This window comes from Lithobates pipiens, unplaced genomic scaffold, assembly GCF_037356315.1.
Source record: "Lithobates pipiens isolate NorthernLeopardFrog02 unplaced genomic scaffold, aLitPip1_a1.2 Scaffold_25, whole genome shotgun sequence".
NCBI lineage: Eukaryota > Metazoa > Chordata > Amphibia > Anura > Ranidae > Lithobates > Lithobates pipiens.
Window position 1 is genome coordinate 181,985,403 of NW_027507787.1, and position 22,178 is coordinate 182,007,580.

Below are 22,178 nucleotides of genomic sequence, written 5' to 3' on the forward strand. Positions count from 1 at the left end.
GTTACCCTCTGTTCTGTGGCTGAATGTTATCATGACAGTGCTATGCGATTTGCTTGTGGGAGAGTTATGGGGGAATTCTAGAAGAACTGTAAACATTCATTTTGTTTCTGACCATTCTTTAGCCAGACCCCAGAGTTTACTTAAAGTATAAGTGTCAGAAATCATGAATCAGACAAAGACAGAAGTACAATTAAATCACACTTGTTTATTAAATAAAAATAAAAAGGTAAATAGAGTAAGCGTATTCAAAGCATAGCCAGAATCCAGTAACCAGATCGAGTAGTTAGCCAGTCCAGAGTTCAATAACCAGATCGGGTAGTCAGCCAGGCCAGAAGTCAGGGATCCAAGTGGAGCAACAGCAAGCAAGATAAGGAGCCAGAAGGAATGTCAGCAAGCCAGTCTTTAAGCAGGAGATGGATTATTTTGATGTGACCAAAGCAAAGGCAGAGATGGAGTGAGCTAGACAGCTTTAAGGATCAGACAAGCAGGATAGGAACAGCTAGGTAACTGTGGAGAGAGATGAGAGCTGGCAAATAGCCGACAGCTGAGCAGCCAGCCCGGAGAAGGAAGGGCTAAGCCAGCCCAGACAATAAGTTCACCTTTTCATAAAAAATGAAAAGGTGATTTAACACCATACACTCTCTCCACCTCCACCCCGCTTCACTTCTGTGGGTGATTATATCACTGCCCACGTAGCTACTGCAGCAGCCCTGGGATTTGAAAGCCCTGCTCTTCTTCCCCATATTTCCTTAGGGCTTTTGGGATGGATCAGAGTGATTCCGATTGGTCACATGCCAGCATTTGACCACTTTGACCCGTCGGAATCTCTCTGATCCATTCTGAAAGCCAGAAGGAAATATATGGAAGAAGAGCAGGGCTTTCAGATCCCTGGACTGCTGCACCAGCTGTGTGGGCAGTGACAGTTAATTACCCGAAAAAGGTAAGTGCAGTGGGTACCGGCGAGGTGGGGATGTTGTAGGATCTTAGTTCACCTTCTAATTTTGTTTGAAAGGCCATACACTAGTAGAATTTTATTTGATGGTTTGTTTTAAGAAAATTGATTTGATTTTCTAATCATTAGTGGGAATAAAGGGATTGTAAAGTTAAAAGGTTTTTTTTTTATCTTAATGCATTCAATGAGACGTAAGTTTCACTAGTACTTACCTGAGCCCAATCTTCCTCGAGCTATGTCCACAAATTCCTCAGCTTTTTGGGACTCTCTTCCTGATTGGCTGAGACACAGCGGTGGTGCCATTGGCTCCCACTGTTGTCAATCAAAGTCAGTTAGCCAATCAGGAAAGAGAGGGGGCGGGGCAGGAATGGGGCTCCGTGTCTGAATGGACACAAGCTGTGACTCAGCTCATGTGCCCCCCATAGCAAGCTGCTTGCTATGGGGGCACTTGACAGGAGGGAGGGGCCAGGAGAGACAAAGAGGGACTCGAGAAGAGGAGGATGCGGGCTGTTCTGTGCAAATCCACTGCACAGAGGAAGTAAGTATAACATGTTTGTTATTTTAAGAGGGGAAGAAAAAACTAGACTTTACAATCACTTTAATGGTTGACTTCCATTTTCCACCTACTAAAAACAGGGTGGTCTCTTGCTTACTTAAGGGATTGTGAAAAGAGAAACTGCCTGGGCATATTCTGGGGGATAAAAGCAGGAACAAGGTGGTTAATTAAACACACATTTCCTTAGGGTTTTCCTTGGCAAGAAAAATTAAAATACAGTCAATGAAACGTAAGTATCACATTGATTCCAGTGATTTGCGATGGACTGCTTGGAGCTAGCTATAGTAACTAATCATGTTATCCAAGGCATCTCCTCAAAATCATAGTATACCAGTGATTTGCAGTTTCATAGACAAGCACAGTAGCCAGGTAACTATATACAAATAGTCAAGGAATACATCTAGATATGTGTAGGTGCATTTCTGTATCAATAAAATAGGCCGCCATTATTCCTCAAAATTCATCCATTGTGGTAAATAGAACATCTTCTTCAGCTTGTTGGTGTGCTGACAAGTATGCCTTGCAGTTTAAAGTTTTATTTAAACCCAAATCCAATAAAAATGTTGCGTTTTTCAGCTTACCATCCCCTAGATATGGTAGCTGAAAAAGTTTTTTTCTTTTTTTAGGCTTTTTTTCCCCTTTATTTTCACCTGGTGATCCTGCCAGTAAAACACTTCTTGAGCTAGGTCTGATAACACTCGCTCACTATACTGTATCTATAGATCAGTGTTGTCACACTATGACAAGAAGTGTGTTAGGAGTACAGAACACCTCCCCTTTCCTCTTCTTCATAGTATAGGATGGTGTTTTATAGTTTACAGAGCTGACCTCGGCAGGGCTGATAGGGCTTAACCACTTTAGCCCCGGAAGGTTTTACCCCCGTAGCGACCAGGCCATTTTTTGCAATACGGCACTGCGTTACTTTGACAGACAATTGCGCGGTCGTACCCAAACAGAATTAATGTCCTTTTTTTTTCACAAATAGAGCTTTCTTTTGGTGCTATTTGATCACGTCTGCGGTTTTTATTTTTTGCACTATAAACAAAAAAAGAGCGTCAATTTTGAAAAAATAAAACTTTACTTTCTGCTATAAAAAAATCGAATTAACCAATTTGGGGCAATATGTATTCTGCTACATATAGCGTATATTGATTGGTTCGCATCTACAAACTATGGGATATTTTTATGGCATTTAAATTTTTACTATTAATGGCAGTGATCAGCGATTTTTAGCGGGGCTACAACATTGCGGTGGACAAATCGGACGCTAAGTGACACTTTTTGGGGACCAGTGACACCAGTACAGTGATCAGTGCTAAAAAAAAAAATGCACTGTTACTGGCAGGGAAGGGGGTTAACATCAGGGGCTATCAAATGGTTAAATGTACTCCTAGGGAATGATTTCTAACTGTGGGGGGGTGGGCTGGACTTATTGGAAGAAGAGAGACATCTGTGCTGGAATCACAGATCTTTCTTCCTCCGTGACAGAACAATGGTCTGCCCTTTTCTGCTTCTCCTATGAATGATTGCGGATGGTCGGCAGCCATCGCAGCCGCCGGACCCGCTGATTGGCTTCTGCTGTGTCAAATCACAGCGGAAGTGGGTACGGGCCACCCTGCAACATTATATGTACGGTGGGTGGTCCGGAAGTGGTTAAAGTAAGACTGCAGAATGCAAAGGACCACATTGGATTTCTGGCAGGATTAACAGGTTTTTTATTGCAGTTATTGAATAGATATAATTCAGTGCTTTAAATTATATATTTAAGAGCCCAAACGGGAACAAATAATAGATGCTTATTATTGGGGTTTAAACACACTTTAAACGTCATTTTAACCATTTCCCATATTCTAGGATCAAAGAACTCTTATAACTTTAGAATGTCTACAGAGTGAACTTGAAGTTCTGTCTCTTGGTCCTCGTGTTGAAATGTACACCAAAAGTGTTGTGGAGGTATGTATGATTGTAGTTGATTTGTACTGATTTTACTTTGTACATCTTAAAGTTTATCAATCTGCCACACTATCAACATAGATGCCCCTGAAACTACCCATACTGATAAAAAGTCCAATAGTAAACTAAAAGTATTTAGTGCTGCTACCCAATCAATCCATAGGTGCCTGATCTGCAGTCTTACAGCTGTAGCATGTATCCATAAAAGTGATCCACACCACTGCTGCTGCTCTTAAAATCATATTTATTGGAAACCACCGTGTATAAGTCAGGAATACAATGACTTGATGTGTTTCAGCCTACACGGCTTATCACTGGTATTTGTTCATGTAAATTCAAGTTACAGGCATCAGAGAACTTCTATTCAGCCAGAGCCTAACAGCTGTACCTCTACTCTGAGTTGTCCCTTCAGCTTGATTCACATGTCCAAATACTAACATTTGGTAAGTCTGTGAAAGTGGTCAATTATCCAGGTCATGGTCAGTGGTGTATTTCGGTTTTGTGCTGCCCTAGGCAAGACTAAAAATGGGCACCCCCTCATCTAAATTTGTCCCACCCCAGCCGCTTTAAAATTTACACATGCCCATGCAAAGGCGATAAACAATGTAAATTGTACTATCCATAGGCAAAGCTTTACAGGTAACCACTTTAGATTTAGAGGTCTGGTGCTAAAATGAATGCCCGTGATCAGACGTTCGCTATGATAAATGTGTGGGACCAACACACGTGTTCACTTTTGCATGCAAACATGGGAGGATGGGGGCATATTTATATTTATTATTATTAATTTATTTATTTTTACACTTGCTTTCATTTTTTTTTTTCAATAACTTTTATTGCTGTCACAAGGAATGTAAACATCCTTGTGATGGCAATAGGGACGTGACAGGTACTCCTTATGGAGAGATCTGGCATCTATAAGACCCCAAACCCCTTCTCTGCACTTAAAAGCATTCAAAACACCAAGATCCATGTTTTTGAATGCTTTCCATTTTTAACTGGTGTCAATGGTTCCTGAGGAAACTGGAAGCGATGTTATGTCATGTTTACTGTTACGAACAGCCGAGCAAAGCCACGCCGGCTGGTTGCTCGGGTCTCTGAGCATTTTATATTTGATTGGCACATGACTTAAAAAAGTAGTAGCACCTTGTGCTATATAGAAGAAAACTCAGTTTATGTGCATTTACATTTCTGAAAATGTACTGGATGTCTTTAAATCAGAAAAAATATATAGGTGACAAGTCTAAAATAAGAAATAAATAACTGCCCAGTTACTAACACATAAGTGGTTTCTGTTACCTACAAGAAGGAATGGCATGTAATATTACTGATGACTATCAGATGGATTTCAAACATTGAACATTTTTAGTAGGAAATTGCAGGACTGTTATGGCTCTGCTGACAAAATTATGGACAAATATTTCATTTTAAAGTCAGAAGAATTTGATCCTGAAAATAACAACACTCCTCATCTTTTATGATGTAATAAATCCTAATAAGGAAGAACTATACTTTCCTATTAGATATTGCCCCAATAAGGGTCTCCAATTGCATTTTAATCACACCTGGCTGGCCTGGGGGTTCCCCTTGACCTCCTTTCTCCTATCGACACAGAGCCTGGCCTGGGAGGAAGTTGCAATATGTAAGGATGCTGCGGAGAAGGGTAGACTAAGCATTAGGCCCTGCCTCCAATAGTCACATTAAGTGCAGACGGTCTAGCCAGTCACTGGCCCCTCCCTGCTCCCCTGGCCAAGAACTGGTGCCAATCCCTGCCCTGTCCACCCCATAATAACACTGGGGCTACAGCAAGCCGCCGGGAATTTTTTTGTGCGGGACTCTGGAGGGGGGGGGGGGGGGCAGCTTCTTTTACACCCGCCCGCGCGCAAAGTGCTACCGTAGGCCTGGACCTTGACGGCCTAGGCCAAAACACAGTGCTGGTCATGGTATATCTATTAGTAGTTAGTGACTTTCAACTGGACTTGTTCAGTAATGTTGAAGACATTTCATCCCAGCATTTATATGCCCTTGCAGGGCTAACTCCTTGATCCTGGTTACCATAAAAAAACAGATATTATTGTCTAAGAACAGGATGGGAGGGGTGAAATTTGGGCAACCACCCTGTGCTAGTTTCATAGCCCCAACATTGGTGTTAGGAAGGGCTTCGTCAATTGAAGAATAAAGCCCTCCCACCACCCATCCTGTCCTTTTTTTTTTTTTTTTTTTTTTTTTTACAATATTTTTATTCAATTTTCCATCCTGTCCTTTTAACATTAACATTCACCATTCCATGGTGATTGGATTTAAGAAGCTGGTGCTACCTGTTTGGATATAAATTCTTGGATTATTTCCTGACACTCATTAGATTTGAAGAAGTAGCTTGTAGAAGATATAAAACATCTTCGGCATTACATTATTTAATGCAATTGAAAATGAGTCACTATAATTAGGTACAGCATTTGGTAATGTATTTGGTCACACAGCCAGGTCAACCAAGTGGAGAGTATTTATAACTATGCACACAGTCATACATAGAACTTGTATTTTTCAAGAATACATTACCTAAGGGTTGTTTTCATACATAGGTACAGTTAAAAGTTATAAGAAAACTGGAGACAACATTACAGGATGCAGTACATCTTGGTGACCCAACCTCAATCCAGGGTGTGTGCACAACTTTGTGGAATCTTTGTTTGCCTTTACTGCAGAGGTATCTGCGCAAGCACCTGAAGAAGCCTCTGGTGGCTGTTGCTGAAGCATTAGAAGACCTAGATAGGCAAGTATTTAAAGTATTTGTATAGTTTAAAGAAGTCATCTGGACACAAATCAATATGTTATTAGACTGTTAGGGTTAATATAGTAAGTAGAGCTGAGTCTACCCGGTCCATTGTGCACAAAATGATACCAACACCATCCAACTGCCATTTCTGAAGATGCCGGGATATCCAGGGGAACCTAACATTTTCTTTACATATTACTTATAATGTGTATGCATACTAAGCATTTTAACCACTTAACCTTAGGTGGACGTCATTTGATGTCCTTAGGTTGAAGTGGAAATATCTGAATGATGCCTGCAGCTTCAGGTATCATTCAGATTTTGTTCTTTTCAGCTGACGATTCCCTCATATGTAAAAGGCTGGAATTAGTTGAATTTTGTAATGTATGGGAAAAGTATGATTGGTTTGTTGAAAACCATATAACAAGCAAGGAGGTTAAGACGTTTGGACCTCCTTAATTAATTAAATACTTTGTTCAAGTTGCCCATGCACAAATTGGCTAAATAAACAGAGGAGACATCAGTTAGGGTGAGTGATTTGTAAAATGTGTACCTTGTATGAAAAAAGTTCAAGGGGTTTATGCATCTATAGGCAAAATAAAAACAAACTATAGCCATCAGAATGAAACTAAGGGTATTCTAAACGGTTCCTTTCTTAGTGTGTTTTTATTCCCTTGTAATAGTTTTTCTGCTCGTAATACAGACCATTATCTTCTGTCTTTTAGCTTGTTGACGGTGATGCGCTGCCAAATTCACATGGAAATAGCACAGATAGAGGATGAGGATGATAGAACTGAAGTTGCCATAAAACACATACAGAAAGCTTTAGACCTTGACGGTACTGGACAATACCAAAACTTCCTGAAAATGTATCTGCATCGTCTTCAGCTCCGGGCTACACTGTACACTAAACCAGAGCGTGTAGAGGATCAGGCAGCCATGATTCTTGAACAGGTGATACTCTTCAGTGTCCACTCACTCACAATTCATGATACAACAAGTTGTGACCAGACACTGTATTTATTTGATTGTGTTTTATTGATTCAGTTTAATTATAGAACTAAAATCAAAGGAAGACCAATCAATGCTTTAAAATCTCATTAGATTAACTTTGAATTTGATTAGAAGTAATGGATGAAAGTAGCAGATTGGAAAAAAATACTCCAAAACCACCTAGTAATTGATCAGTAACTTGAGAACTTTTACTTCTTCTTCATTCTGAACTAAAGCAGGGGTGTCAAATTCAATCTCATCATGGGCCACATAAGCATTATGGTTGCTCTCAAAGGCTATATAAATGTATCTACTCGTTATCATATTAAATAATTCTGTTCAGTGCCTCCACAGCAAGCAGCTTGCTATGGGGGCACCCGAGCCGAGTCACAGCTCCCTGTGTCCATTCAGACATAAAGCTCTGGCCCGACCCCTCTTTCCCCTGATTGGCTAGCTGACTTTGATTGACAGCAGTAGGAGCCAATGGCACCGCTGCTGTGTCTCCGCCAATCAGGAAGGAGAATCTCAGACTCGTGGACATCGCTGGACAGAGAGAGACCTCAGGTATGTGTTGGGGGGGGGGGGGGGGGGTGAGGTGGGCTGCTGTGCACAGAAGGCTTTTTATCTTAATGCATAGAATGCATTAAGATAAAATACCTTCTGTCTTTACATCCCTTTTAATCTGTGAAGGGCAGGTTCAGAATGGCACAGAGCCCACTCACACTCCTGTAGCAGATGATGCAAGTCTTAAAAAGGACAGTCATACACTGCACTGCTGGTATCATCAACAAGAAACTTTATTGGAGACTACTCAGAACGGTGTTCTTTCTGAGCAAACTCCAATAAAGTTTCTTGTGGATGATACCAGTGGTGTGTGACCCTCCACTTCAACTGGCATAGAATTGTATTATTTTCATAATTATTATAAGTAGATGTCAAGAGCTACCCCCCCCAACATCAGATTTCAAGAGTTCCCCCTTTATATCAGATGTCAAGAGTCCACCACCATCTCTTACATCACCTCTCTTTCCTTGTGCTGCTGCTGGAAAGGAGCTGGGAAGCAGAAAGTGCAGGGTCTGTAGGAGGACCGGCAGAGGGCTGGAGTCAGCTGTTGGCGTCTGCTGAATTCTGAGACCAGGGGATGCGGAGACGAGGCGGTGCTGCAGCTGCACAGAGAGGCGCAGGATCTGTAGGAGGAGTTTAGCTTCTGCTGCCAACTGTTGAGAGGAGGGGGCAGAGGCAAGCCTCTCCGCGGCTGCACGGAGAGCAGAAAGTGCAGGGTCTGTAGGAGGACCAGAGGAGGGCTGGAATCAGCTGTTGGCGTCTGCTGAATTCTGAGACCAGGGGATGCGGAAACGAGGCGGTGCTGCAGCTGCACAGAGAGGCACAGGATCTGTAGGAGGAGTTTAGTTTCTGCTGCCAACTGTTGAGAGGAGGGGGCAGAGGCAAGCCTCTCTGCGGCTGCACGGAGAAGCGCAGGATCTGGCGAAAGTATTCTATCCTCCTCTCTGCTGCTGACCACTGAGATGAGGTGGGATGGGATGGATGGGGGGGGGGGGTTCTGCAGCTGCAGGAGAGGTGTGAGGTCCACATGAAATTGCCTGGAGGGCTGGATTTGGCCCCCGGGCCTTGTGTTTGACACATGTGATCTAAAGTAAGTGCAAAAATATTATTTCCTCTATTTAGTTGGAATGTCAGATGATTGGAGTTATTAGTCAATTGTGCTGCAAAGTCAGGATTTTAATAATTTCGCTCCCATAGTCTTTCATAACTGCCTTATTTTTGTTTTACATGTGTCTTTATTAGAAAAAAATTCCCATATTTTCATAAATTTTTTTACAAATCCAGTTTACTATCAAAACATGCTAGAATACAAAGAAACAAAAATACTCCTTCAGTTATAAAATACCTTGTCATGTACCTACTGTAAATCTTTACCAATCTGCTCGTTGCATCCTCCTACAAAAAAAAAAATCCTCAAACAAGAACACACAACCCAAATAAACCAAAACTGAGAAAAATCATATCAGAAGCAATTTTTTGTAGTTCAGAACTTCAGGAAGATAAATTAGCCAATGCTAGTTCTTGTTTTATTCTTGTTGCAGGCAAAACAAAGCAACTCTAAGGAATCTGTAAGGAAGAAGCGTCCATTACTTGTGAATGTTGGCCTTTGTCTGGCCCCTGATGTTTTTCAGATGGTTCTGGATAGTGAAAACGAAGCCAAAGGTAATCTGTTAGATGCTGGTTGTGTGTATCTGTAGTGTACATTTTCATGTCTGCTTTAGAACAGTGGTCATCAACCCTGTCCTCAGGGCCCACTAACAGGCCAGGATTTATGTATTACCTTGGGGAGATGTAGACTAGAATACTGCAATCACTGAGCAGCAAATGATATCACCTGTGATAGATTTCCGTTATCTTGCAAACCTCGCCTGATAGTGGGCCTTGAGGACAGGGTTGATGACCACTGCTTTAGGAGATCGGTGATTAGAGATAGATTGTGGCCTTTTCTTTAATTTACTCTTACAGAACAACCCCCAAGTAATGCGGATTTTAAGTGTATGCAAAAGCAAAACGTTTTTGCTTTTAGTTTTGTTAATTTGGTTGGGAGGTGCTGGGTACAAAATCGATTCGGAATGAAAAGTTGAGAAAGGTTCCATGCTGTACAGTGCAATGGTCCTGATTTAGAAGCTCCTACAACTACTCTAAGGCCGCGTACACACGGGCGGACTGTTCGCCCAACCTTGTCCGCTGAACAGTGTTTGGGCGGACAGTCCGCTCGTGTGTGGGCTTTCAGCGGACAGTTTCAGCGGACAGTTGGACGGACAAAGTCTTTCGGAAATTCCGAAAAACTGTCCGCTGAAACTGTGTTTGAGCGAACAGTCCACCCGTGTGTAGGCTACTTTCGAAATGAGCAAACTGTTCCCGCCCAGAGGAAAGTCTGCTCATTTCGAGCGCGTGTGAAGGTAGGCGGGGCCCGCGACGGAGACGTCGCGGGCTCCGCCGCCTGGAATGGGCTTAAAGGGGAACCCCAACGCCGAAAAAATCGGCGTGGGGGTTCCCCCAAAGTCCACAACAGACCCTTGTCCGAGCACGCTACCCGGCCGGCCAGGAAAGGGGGGCGAGCGAGCGCGCCCCCCCTCCTGAGCCGTACCAGGCCGCGTGCCCTCAACATGGGGGGTGCCTTGGGGAAGGGGGGGCCGCGCGGCCCCCCCACCCCAAAGCACCTTGTCCCCATGTTGATGAGGACAAGGGCCTCTTCCCGACAACCCTGGCCGTTGGTTGTCGGGGTCTGCGGGCGGGGGGCTTATCGGAATCCGGGAGCCCCCTTTAAGAAGGGGGCCCCCGGATACCGGCCCCCCACCCTATGTGAATGAGTATGGGGTACAATGTACCCCTACCCATTCACCTGTGAAATAAAGTACAAAAAAAAACACAACACAGGGAAAAAATATTTTATTGCACAGCTCCGGGGGTCTTCCGTCTTCGGGGGTCTTCTCGCCGGACTCCTCCGCTATCTTCGTGTAGCTCTTTTGCTAGCGGAGGAGTCCGGCTTTCTTCCTCCCCGCCGCCGGCCTCTTCTCCCGACTTCGGGGGTCTTGTCCCCCTCTTCGGTTCTTCTGCCGGGCCACCGCGCCTTCTTGTAGCTCTTTTGCAGGCGGTGGCCCGGTCTTCTGTCGCCGCTGCCTTCCGTTCTTCTGTCGCCGCCTTCGGTTCTTCTGCCGGGCCACCGCGCCTTCTTGTAGCTCTTTTACAGGCGGTGGCCCGGTCTTCTGTCGCCGCTGTCGCCGCCGCCTTCCGTTCTTCTTCTTCTTCTTGTTCTTCTTCTTCTCCAGGAGATGTTGACACGTCGCTCCCTCCGGCCGGAATGCCAGAGCCGCGCTGTGCGGTCACTTATATAGTGACAATGGGGCGGGGTCACATGGTATATGTCACATGGGTTGGTCACATGGTGACCCCGCCCCCTTACGATGTCATAGTCCCCATGTGACATCAACCCATGTGACCAACCCATGTGACATATACCATGTGACACCGCCCCATTGTCACTATATAAGTGACCGCACAGCGCGGCTCTGGCATTCCGGCCGGAGAGAGCGACGTGTCAACATCTCCTGGAGAAGAAGAAGAAGAACAAGAAGAAGAAGAAGAACGGAAGGCGGCGGCGACAGCGGCGACAGAAGACCGGGCCACCGCCTGTAAAAGAGCTACAAGAAGGCGCGGTGGCCCGGCAGAAGAACCGAAGGCGGCGACAGAAGAACGGAAGGCAGCGGCGACAGAAGACCGGGCCACCGCCTGCAAAAGAGCTACAAGAAGGCGCGGTGGCCCGGCAGAAGAACCGAAGAGGGGGACAAGACCCCCGAAGTCGGGAGAAGAGGCCGGCGGCGGGGAGGAAGAAAGCCGGACTCCTCCGCTAGCAAAAGAGCTACACGAAGATAGCGGAGGAGTCCGGCGAGAAGACCCCCGAAGACGGAAGACCCCCGGAGCTGTGCAATAAAATATTTTTTCCCTGTGTTGTGTTTTTTTTTTGTACTTTATTTCACAGGTGAATGGGTAGGGGTACATTGTACCCCATACTCATTCACATAGGGTGGGGGGCCGGTATCCGGGGGCCCCCTTCTTAAAGGGGGCTCCCGGATTCCGATAAGCCCCCCGCCCGCAGACCCCGACAACCAACGGCCAGGGTTGTCGGGAAGAGGCCCTTGTCCTCATCAACATGGGGACAAGGTGCTTTGGGGTGGGGGGGCCGCGCGGCCCCCCCTTCCCCAAGGCACCCCCCATGTTGAGGGCACGCGGCCTGGTACGGCTCAGGAGGGGGGGCGCGCTCGCTCGCCCCCCTTTCCTGGCCGGCCGGGTAGCGTGCTCGGACAAGGGTCTGTTGTGGACTTTGGGGGAACCCCCACGCCGATTTTTTTTGGCGTTGGGGTTCCCCTTTAAGCCCATTCCAGGCGGCGGAGCCCGCGACGTCTCCGTCGCGGGCCCCGCCTACCTGTACACGCGCTCGAAATGGGCGGATTTGCCTCCGCCTTACGTGGGCGAGTCCGTTCATTTCAAAAGTTGAGCGAACTGTTTGGCAAACAGTTCGCTGAAACAGTCCGCTCGTGTGTGGGCAAGTCCGCTCATGCAAATTTTGAGCGTACTGTTTGCCGAAACTGTTTGACGAACAAGGTTGGGCGAACAGTCCGCGCGTGTGTACGCGGCCTAAGCCATTGGATTGTTATGCCGAAACTGGGATGGACTTCTATAATGAAATAAAACATTTTTAAATTGTTGAGAGCGCTTATTGTTCCTTCTAACACAAAGTTTTTGTTTCTGTCTGTGTTGGCATTGGGCATATTCACCCATCTATGTCCTGATGACCATTGTAACTGAAAAAGAAAGTGATTACAAATCCTAAACATTTGTTATCAGAACAGGAATATAAAAGAAAGGATATTAATTGTGAAACTCTGTTCTGGTAACAGCTGTAGAAGCAGAGGTTTATTATCACTTCCTGTTGTATGTTGTGGACAGGAAATGAAGGGAAATCTCCTCAATGGGACACAGTCAGCAAACAAAAAACCAACAGAGGTTTCAGCTATTCCCCAATTATTTAAAACTGTTGCCTGTATATGTTTGTAGCAGCCACAACCCGTTGCAGGGCGGCCTTGACTTTATGGGTTTACCAGTTACCTACTCTTGGCCTGCTCTTCCACTTTTAGGGGTTCCCAGGGTTGATACCCAACGACTTGAACACTGACACAGATGAAGTCCTCTTTAAAAGGTTTTATTTTGCAGTAAGAACTCTCAATGAACACAGTCTCTTAGGGAACAGAGGGCACGGGTGAAGAACTCAGGCACCTTGAACTTCAGGTCTAGCAAAGTCTATTTCCACCCAGAGAGTAGCCACTCGCAGTTGGGTGTTTCAAGGCTGAACAGATCTCTAGCCAGAGATCATGGCAGTCAGCACGTTGACTCAAACTTGAACAATCAACTAAGGGTGAATAGGAGCTTTTTTCCTCTGTACCTGGAACGTTTCCCGTCTCCTCAATGGTACTGGAAAAGTGAGAATTCATTATTGTCCTTCTCAACTCAGTAACCAGGCACTTCTCAGGATGCCACTTGCCAGCCCTCCTCTGAAGAGTCCTCCCCCGGTCACTTCCACGAGCTGCGGTGTCCCTCCAAGCCGAGAGCACACCCGGACACTTTGAATCCTCCCTCAGTTGCTGCACCTCGGACCAGCAGGTTTCGAGACTCGGGAACGGACGGATCCCTACCCCAGACCAAGCAGGTCTATCAGGGGCCACTGACAGGAACATGTTGCGGGGTGTCGAACACCCCGTGGCTGGGACCCCTCACAGGGCTACCCCGGTCATGGAACCAGACCAGACCACACGGGTCTCACGAACAACTCTGGAACCCCAAATACGTGACCCACACTCCCTTAAGTACCCCTTCCCAGACTCCTCAGCGGGACCCGACACTCCCACTGATTGGCTCCGAGAAGGGCGATACCCAAACATCCAACCAGACCTGGTTCTAACCTGTCATGTGCACCTCACCGTTCACATGACCAGGCATAACTTCCAAACACAGCCTGGACAGACTGGTGTTAAGGCCTACCTACACAATTAACCTTCAGAACCTTTATTGTTCTGAGGCCAAAAACTAAATTTACATGCGTATGACATTTGATCCCAAATGTCATCCGCTACATGTTGTTGTATATACAATGAATTACGCTAAAGAGTGTGGTGTATATTTGTTATTGTACACGTCTAATTGTTTTTACGCGTGACTCTGTAATTCTGGATTCTGACATAATTTATGCAAATTTTTTTTACCTTACATTCCGATCAGGTTCCAGACACAAGGGTGGACTGCCCAGTCTGTTTCTACAGAGACTAATTTCAGCTGTGAGCAATGCTGGACAATATTTTTACACTGGAGTGAGAACTAATACTCCTCTTTTAATATGGCAAGCTCAAATGTTTGTTTTTTTCAACTGCACAAAAATAGCAATTGCATTTATGTGAGTAGTAACCTTAAAGGTGCACTTCAATACTAAAAATGTAACTTTGAAGTGTATACAGGCAGCACCGTGTCTTGGCCTAGGCCAACAAGGCCCACATTACGTTTGAACGGTCTAGCCAGTCACCGGCACACCTGGCTGGCCTGGGGGTTCCCTCATCCTCCTCTCTCCTATCGGCACAGAGCCCGGCTCAGGAGGAAGTTGCGATATGTAAGGATGCTGCGGGGGAGGGTAGGCAGAGCATTAGGCCACGCCTCCAACAGTCACGTTACGTTTGGAGGGTCTAGCCAGTCATGGCCCCTCCCTGCTCCCCCGGCCAAGTACGCCCCATAACTGGTGCCAGTCCCTGCCCAGTCCACCCCATAATAACACTGAGGCTACAGCAAGCCGTCGACTGCTGGGACTGTTTTGGTGCAGGATTTGGGAAAAGGGGGGGCAGCTTCTTTGCTGCCCAACCCCTTCTCCAGAGTCCTGCACAAAAACAGCCCCAGCGGCCGAAGGCTTGCTGTAGCCCCAATGTTATCATGGGGCGGACTGGGCAGGGACTGGCACCAGTTATGGGGCGTACTTGGCCAGGGGGAGCAGGGAGGAGCCAGTGACTGGCTAGACCATCCAAACGTAATGCAACTGTTGGAGGCGTGGCCTAATGCTCTGCCTACCCTCCCCCGCAGCATCCTTGCATATCGCAACTTCCTCCCGAGCCGGGCTCTGTGCCGATAGGAGAGAGGAGGACGAGGGAACCCAACCCCCAGGCCAGCCAGATGTGATTAAAATGCAATCGGATACCCTTATTGGGCAATATCTAATAGGAAACTATAGTTCTTCCCTATTAGATTTATTACATCAGAAAAGATGTGCAGCGTTGTTATTTTCAGGGTCAAATTCTTCTGACTTTAAAATTAAATATTTGTCCATAATTTTGGCAGCAGAGCCATAACAGTCCTGCAATTTCTTATTGAAAATGTTCAATATTTGAAATCCATCTGACAGTCATCAGTAATATTACATGCCATTCCTTCTTGTAGGTAACAGAAACCACTTATGCGTTAGTAACAGGGGCAGTTATTTATTTATTATTTTAGTCTTGCCACCTATATATTTTTTCTGATTTAAAGACATCCAGTACATTTTCAGAAATGTAAATGCACATAAACTGAGTTTTCTTCTATATAGCACAAGTCATGTGCCAATCAAATATAAAATGCTCAGAGACCCAAGCAACCAGCCGGCGCAGTAAACCGAAAGCAATGACATGATATCACTTCCAGTTTTACTCTGGAACCATCGGCACCAATTTTTAAAAATCAAAAGCATTAAAAAACACGGATCTTGGCGTTTTGAATGCTTTTAAGTGCAGAGGAGGGATTTGGGGTCTTATAGACCCCAGATCTCTACATAAAGAGTACCTGTCACGTCCCTATTGCCATCACAAGGATGTTTACATTCCTTGTGACAGCAATAAAAGTGATAAAAAAAAAAAAATGAAAGCAAGTGTAAAAATAAAATGAATAATTAAAATAATAAATTTAAAGTGCCCCCGTCCTCCCATGTTTGCATGCAAAAGCGAACACGTGTGCTGGTCCCACACATGTATCAGTGAACGTCTGATCATGGGCAGTAATTTTAACACCAGACCTCTGTAAATCTAAAGTGGTAACCTGTAAAGCTTTGCCTATGGATAGTAAAATTTACGTGGTTTGTCGCCTTTGCATGGGCGTGCACAACTTTAAAGCGGCTGGGGTGGGACAAATTTAGATGGGGGGGGAGGTCTATTTTTAGTCTTGCCTAGGGCAGCACAAAACCAAAATAGACCACTGTATACAGGGTGTACAGCCTTCCTGCCTAGCACTTTATTTTTTTTTCTACCCAGGCATCAGTGTAGTGCACCAGTCTGCACCACTGCCTTTTGCCATGTGACCCATGCCATGTGATCTGAGAACCCCCTCTTGCAGTGCAGGAGAGGAGTTCCAAAACACATCCACTGCAGTCTTCTTGCCATCTCCTACACTCAGACTGATATAAACAGAACATCTCCATACTAAGAAGCTTTTCACAAGCAAGACAATTCACACCTGCCTTGGAAACTCAATGTGATTAGTGATTCAGGAAGAAGAGGAAGTACATTCTCAGTGACCCTGTGAGGTGCTGTCTTGATTCCGATTACAGTTGCTATTGGAAAATGAATATGAAGATATATTAAATGAACATATTGCTTTCAGCAGAGCTGTCTTGTTTGCTATGTTCTTGATTTAGCTATCAGCATGGAAAAATAAATTTTTGCAGTACTTTATTTTTACTTGTGGTGGTGCAATACTTATAACTTGTCTTATATTAGTCTCCATAGGTAAAGGTAATAAAGGACGTTTAAGTCACTTATGTTTGAGGGCACAGCATCATACAAAGTGTGTTTTGAAGACTGAAGGCCATTTAATCCGTACAGACAATAAAAATGATGTTGAGAGGTATGTTCACTAATCACTCTGTAACTTTTCCCTGTTTTTTTTTTTTTTACTTTTTTAATTATGAAGGGGCCTATTTATAAAACAGTTGTTGTGCAGGTGTGATAAACATCCACACCATCAGAATGGAATGGCTGTACTTCCTGTATTATGTGTTTTTCCTATATCGTCAACATCATCTACTTTTTTGTTTCTTGATTGAGGTATTTCTAGAAAAAAACACATTATGGCCACCAGGTGGTGATGGCAGTATAGGAACTACACATGTTAGAGAATTTACAACCGTTTTCACCTTTAATGTGCGGATGTTTGTCATATCCGCACAGTGAACCTTTTATACCCACAGTATAAGAGGGCTTTCACACTGCCGTGCCCATAGGGTCGGCGGTAAAATGCCGCTATGTTTAGCAGCATTTTACCGTTGGATTTGCAGCACATTTTGGGCGCTAGTGGGGCACTTTTACCCCCCGCTAATGGCCGAGAAAGGGTTAAAACCGCCTGCAATGCGCTGCAATAGTCACCGCTCCAAAGAAGCTGCTGGCAGGACTTTTCCTGACATCCTGCCAGTGCACCGCTCCGGTGTGAAAGCCCTCGGGGCTTTCACACTGGAGACAATGGTGCAGCAGTTTGAGGGCGGATTGCAGGCGCTATTTCTAACGCTATATATCTGCTTTGTAAGTCAACTGCAGAATAGCAGGTACTATATTGTGGGTGCATTTTATTGGGCACTAAACATAAATTGCATAATTCTCCCAAAACAGTTTATGTAAAGAGGTTAATAATGTTCTTGGGTGAATATGCCACTATTTCAGAATATTATCTATGACAAGAAGGACTATAGGACAAATAAAACAAGAACACAAGCTATAGGAGGTAATGTAAGTATGCCTATATCACATATGATGGATCACTGGGGAAGCTGAAAGTCACTGTAGTAGTCAGTGCTACTACGGTGATAGCCGCAGTCTTCTGGGTCTTGCCTAGGTTCTGTATGAGAGGCTTCCCCTCTGTATAATGACCACAAGGATCACTCGTCAGCAACACCAGCATTCATAACAAGCCTTGTTTTTTTAGCCAATAAAGGGCATTCTCTGATTGGATAAAGTGGAGAGGAGGGGTGTAGATGTCGCCATCTCCACCTCATCCAATCAGAATTCTTTAAAAATCCTTCTCATTTAAGTGACCCTTCTCCTGTGGTCATTGTGTAGTGGGAAAGTTGCTTGCACAGAACCTGAGCTGTACCTGGAAGATTGCTGCTATTACTTTAGTAGTATCATATACTTCAGTTGTTGTCAGCTCCCCCAGCGGATCATCAGGTATGAGATATGCATACTTGCATTGTGCCCAGCTGGATAAATGTTAGTATGCAATAGAGATAATTTGTTCAGTTTTATACATGGCCATATGCACATTGCTTCTGTGGGATAAAGCCTGTGTTTGCTGATAGATAATTGCTTAGGCGCCGAGCATCTCCCCTTCAGATGGGAATGGGGAGTGCATATTCTCCATAATGTGGTCGTTTAGTTGTTTTTTTCTGACATATTTTCTTTGTAAAATGCATATAGCTTTACATTGCTACTCACAATTGAATGCAGTAAAACTCCAGGTGTGTACCTGTTATTAGTAATCTTCTGGACTTCTGTGGCTCTGTAAAGGGGGCACTCTTTATGTTTAGCTGATAAGAGCTTTAGCCTCCACATAGGAAAGGATTCTTCACAGTAAAAGCTGTGAAAATGTGGAATAGGTCTCCTCCTCCTCGAGCACTAGTTCTGACCAGCTCGGTAGATTGTTTTAAAAAAAAAAGCTGGAGGCATTCCTAAATGCAATAACTGGATACTAACATTTGTAGGTAATACCATCAAAGAGTGTTAATCCAGGGTATATACCGTACGATTGCTCTCCAAGGGATCAGGAAATAATTTTTCCCTGGTGGAGCAAATTGAACCATGCTTAATTGTGTTATTTTTTTTTTTTTTTTTAGCCTTCCTCTGAATAAACTGTGAAAAAGGGACTGTATATATGGAGGTTTTTTATTTATGTATTTACAATTGGTTGAGCTAAATGGACTTTGGGGTCTTGGATGTCTTTTTTCAACCTATTTAAAAGCCAACCAGTTTCCATAGCCACTGGCTCTGGTCTGCTCCTTATTGCACTTCACTATTAAAGGGTGGCTTCACTAACCAGTAGCAAGACTAGTGAGCTAGTCAAAGTTAGGTCCCTTGGAAGCATGTCAGAGCATCTATCTGGTTATGTCTTTGCGGGTGTTGTACAGGGTATCTGAATTGACAGACAGGTAAAGGGAGGTGCCTGCCTTTAAATGTAAGTAGCAGTTTGATAGGTAAGCCCAGAAATACATTTACGGTAGAAAATAAACACATAGTTGACTTCCTGCCAACTGGGCACTATATTTGCATCCTGGTCTCTCATAACTGACATTTTTTGTGGTTCTATTATTATTATTATTATTATTATTATTTGTATTGACCTATGTTTTGTCTAATCAAGGGCATTAATGGAGGAAATATTTTTACCATATTATATTGTGCTTCATGATATTATATCATTCTTTATTACATCCTGTTGCACTTTTTTCATGGTTGTTGATGTTGCACTAGGGCCAGACTCTGGGCAGATTTGGCCAAAGTTGCACGGAAACAGGAGGTCTGGGATGTGTGTAGGACAGCGTGCAGATTTTGCCTCTTATATGATGATGGCCGCTGGAATGTGCCCACACAAGCTGTTGGTAAGTTTACTTACTTTTTTCCATCATTCATAATATATGCAACATGGTTGACATGTCTAACCTTTTTATTCTCTGAAGTGTAAAATGAAAAGCATGTACTATACATTTGTTCTAAATATAGATGGGTATCAAAGGGTTAAACATCTGGTGTGTGAATTATGCAGGTCTACTGTCTAAAGGACCATGATCATAAAAAATATTTTATACAAGCGTGTATACTGTCATTGGTTTGGGTCAACTTTAATTTTACTGCTTTTAAGTTTTCATATCAAAGTTTTTATATTTGTTTTGGATGCGTGTGTGAGCAGCCGTGCATGTCAACTTATCAGCCTTCTATCTTTTATTTTTAAAGCTTAACTGAACAAAATGGGTGTTGTACAGAGAAGGTGCAGCAGCAGTTGTCTCCTTTCAGACACCCTGGGGAGATTTACTAAAGCTAGAGAGTGCAAAATCTGCTGCAGCTCTGCATGGAAACGTTTAGTTTTTTTTTTTTGTCAAAGCTTTATTGAACAAGCTGAAGTTAGAAGCTGATTGCCTACCATGCAGAGCTGCATCAGATTTTGCACTCTCCAGTTTTAGTAAATCAACCTTTCTGCCTGTGATTGAAATCTTGGAAGGAGAGGGGGGCAGGGGTCACTAGTCCGAGTCATTCATTTGTTTGTAAATTTAAGCTTGAGCTATTAAGCAGCATTATATACACCTTGTCTGTATAATTACCTGTAGCGCACCTCACATAGAAGCTGCAGATGAACAAGGATCCTCACTCCTGCACAGCCAGACACACTGAATCTTGACAGGCACACAGAGATATATAGCTATATTTTCAGTCTCCTCTTTAGCTTTCCTCCTGCACACTCTTGGTCTCTCTCTTGCTCAGCCTCTACTGGTACACTCCTGGGGGAACTTGACAGTTCAGTAGTGGCCCATACAGGCAGGAACTCACAGTCCCTTAACAATAGTACACGTGGACACAGCATGTAACTTTTTCTTCTGCTTCCTTTGTGGTCTCTGAACCCTGCACCACCTATTGAGGCCCTGCTAGCCCACCTGGCTGAAGCTGCCGCTTTCACCAGCCCTCCTGGCTGCCTCTACACACCAGTCTACCCGACTGACTCTTCACCAGCCCAACTGGCTGATTCTCAGGAGATCTCTCATGGAAAGGACTGAAGATTTAAGCCCACCGCTGTCTTCAAGGGAGACTGGTTACATGTCACAGTCTCCCCCCCTTTGTTGGCCTCCAACAGTGTTGAACTACTCACTTCGTCCTCTCCTTGCTCCCTTGCCAACAAAAAAGATTCCTTCCTTTGTGTCTTTGGCAGGATCTCTCCAGCATCCGAGCCCTGGTCCAAGGAAGGTCAACCCTCCCAGACTAGGGAGTACTCCTCAGGGCCACCGACAGCTTCCTCAACACTGCATCTCCATCTTCCACCCGACTGCCCTGCTGACATAGTTCACCTCATTAATAGACATGGGCTAAGTCCCCTGCCAGCCCACTAGTAGGGTTTGGCTGAGGCCACATAAATATGCATGGAAGCTCCTCCTAACCCCGTCCTCTAATTCTAGAGGGTTCTTCAACCTTCCAGACACCAGAAGGCTGCCAGAAGGAGCCATCTAGCCATGAACTCTAATAACCCTGACCTTATAAAGACTCGCCTATGTACAATATTAGTCAGAGTATGATTTGGCTATTCTACACACTACATCTAGCACACACTAGAAGGTGCTACATACCTCCATAATTTAACCCCCTGCCTGAAATGCTCTCTAGTTCCCTAGTATCTATGTATCTATGCTGTCAAAGATATTAATTTGTTTTACAGGTTTTGAGAGTGGTGGCGGTGCAAAGATTATTTATCTTGATACATGTTTATCCTGTGGTAACAAACACGCTTTGCATTAACCAAATTTTTCATAGCCTATATATATGAGCAGTAGTATATAATAGCATATAATATAATATAGATAAAGTATATTTTATCACTCCCACTGATTTTGCTCTTGGACAAACTAAAGTAAGTAAATCTAAAGGCGCCTGGTCACCAGTGATTTTAAACAATAAAGCTGCCCTCCTTATAGTAAAAAAACTATATACACATTAAACCTGAAAAGGATACTGTGCTAATTTAACTACCATAATAGCATACATTAGAAAGTGTTATAAAAATCAACGAAAAAGTCCATAAGGAAGAGTGATAAATCCCACACCATGTGGAGTAATCTTCTATGTTCAGGTGAATAATCCTCCAATAAGAGAGCAAATGCTACCACCAAAGTAAGAAGTGCACATTCGCCATCACTCCAGTGACCTCTAAATTAATTAAGGTCAATGAGCACTTTGGGATATTTGATAGCTCATCCAGATCGATCACAACCTCTTCATTAGAATTTCCAAAATCTCCTATATCTCCCATCATCACTCCAAAGGATACCACCACAATAAATGAGAAAACAGTAATATAGTGTAGTATTTGTATTGCACCAAGTTTAAAAAGGTAACAGGGTATTGCACTCACTTGTAAATGTGCCCTGACTCAACACAAATGTATACAGGCTTTCAAATATTAGCATCTCCCCCGAGGGATCCGCGTGCATTCCACCACCTGGAAATTCGGGACGGACATGATGTGAGAATGAACCCACAAGTGAGGACACCAGTGGGGCCTCAACTAGTTTTGCTACTCGGGTCCTCTGGAGGCCTCTTGGACAAACTAGACTGTGTTTACTACACTGTGGT

General features: G+C 44.2%; 1 protein-coding gene across 2 annotated transcripts in view; it reads left to right on the forward strand.

Moving 5' to 3' along the window:
* CFAP46 (cilia and flagella associated protein 46) overlaps window positions 1-22,178 on the forward strand; it is a 328,406-nt gene that overhangs the window by 37,164 nt on the left and 269,064 nt on the right. The window contains exons 11-16 of one of the 2 annotated variants that reach the window (XM_077455243.1): window positions 3,363-3,461; window positions 6,044-6,234; window positions 6,963-7,191; window positions 9,336-9,456; window positions 16,578-16,704; window positions 19,317-19,444. In XM_077455243.1, coding sequence (XP_077311369.1) covers window positions 3,363-3,461; window positions 6,044-6,234; window positions 6,963-7,191; window positions 9,336-9,456; window positions 16,578-16,704; window positions 19,317-19,444 — 895 coding nt within the window. Of the gene's footprint in view, window positions 1-3,362; window positions 3,462-6,043; window positions 6,235-6,962; window positions 7,192-9,335; window positions 9,457-16,577; window positions 16,705-19,316; window positions 19,445-22,178 lie in introns of those variants that run through there. The other variant, XM_077455242.1, reaches the window with a different exon arrangement.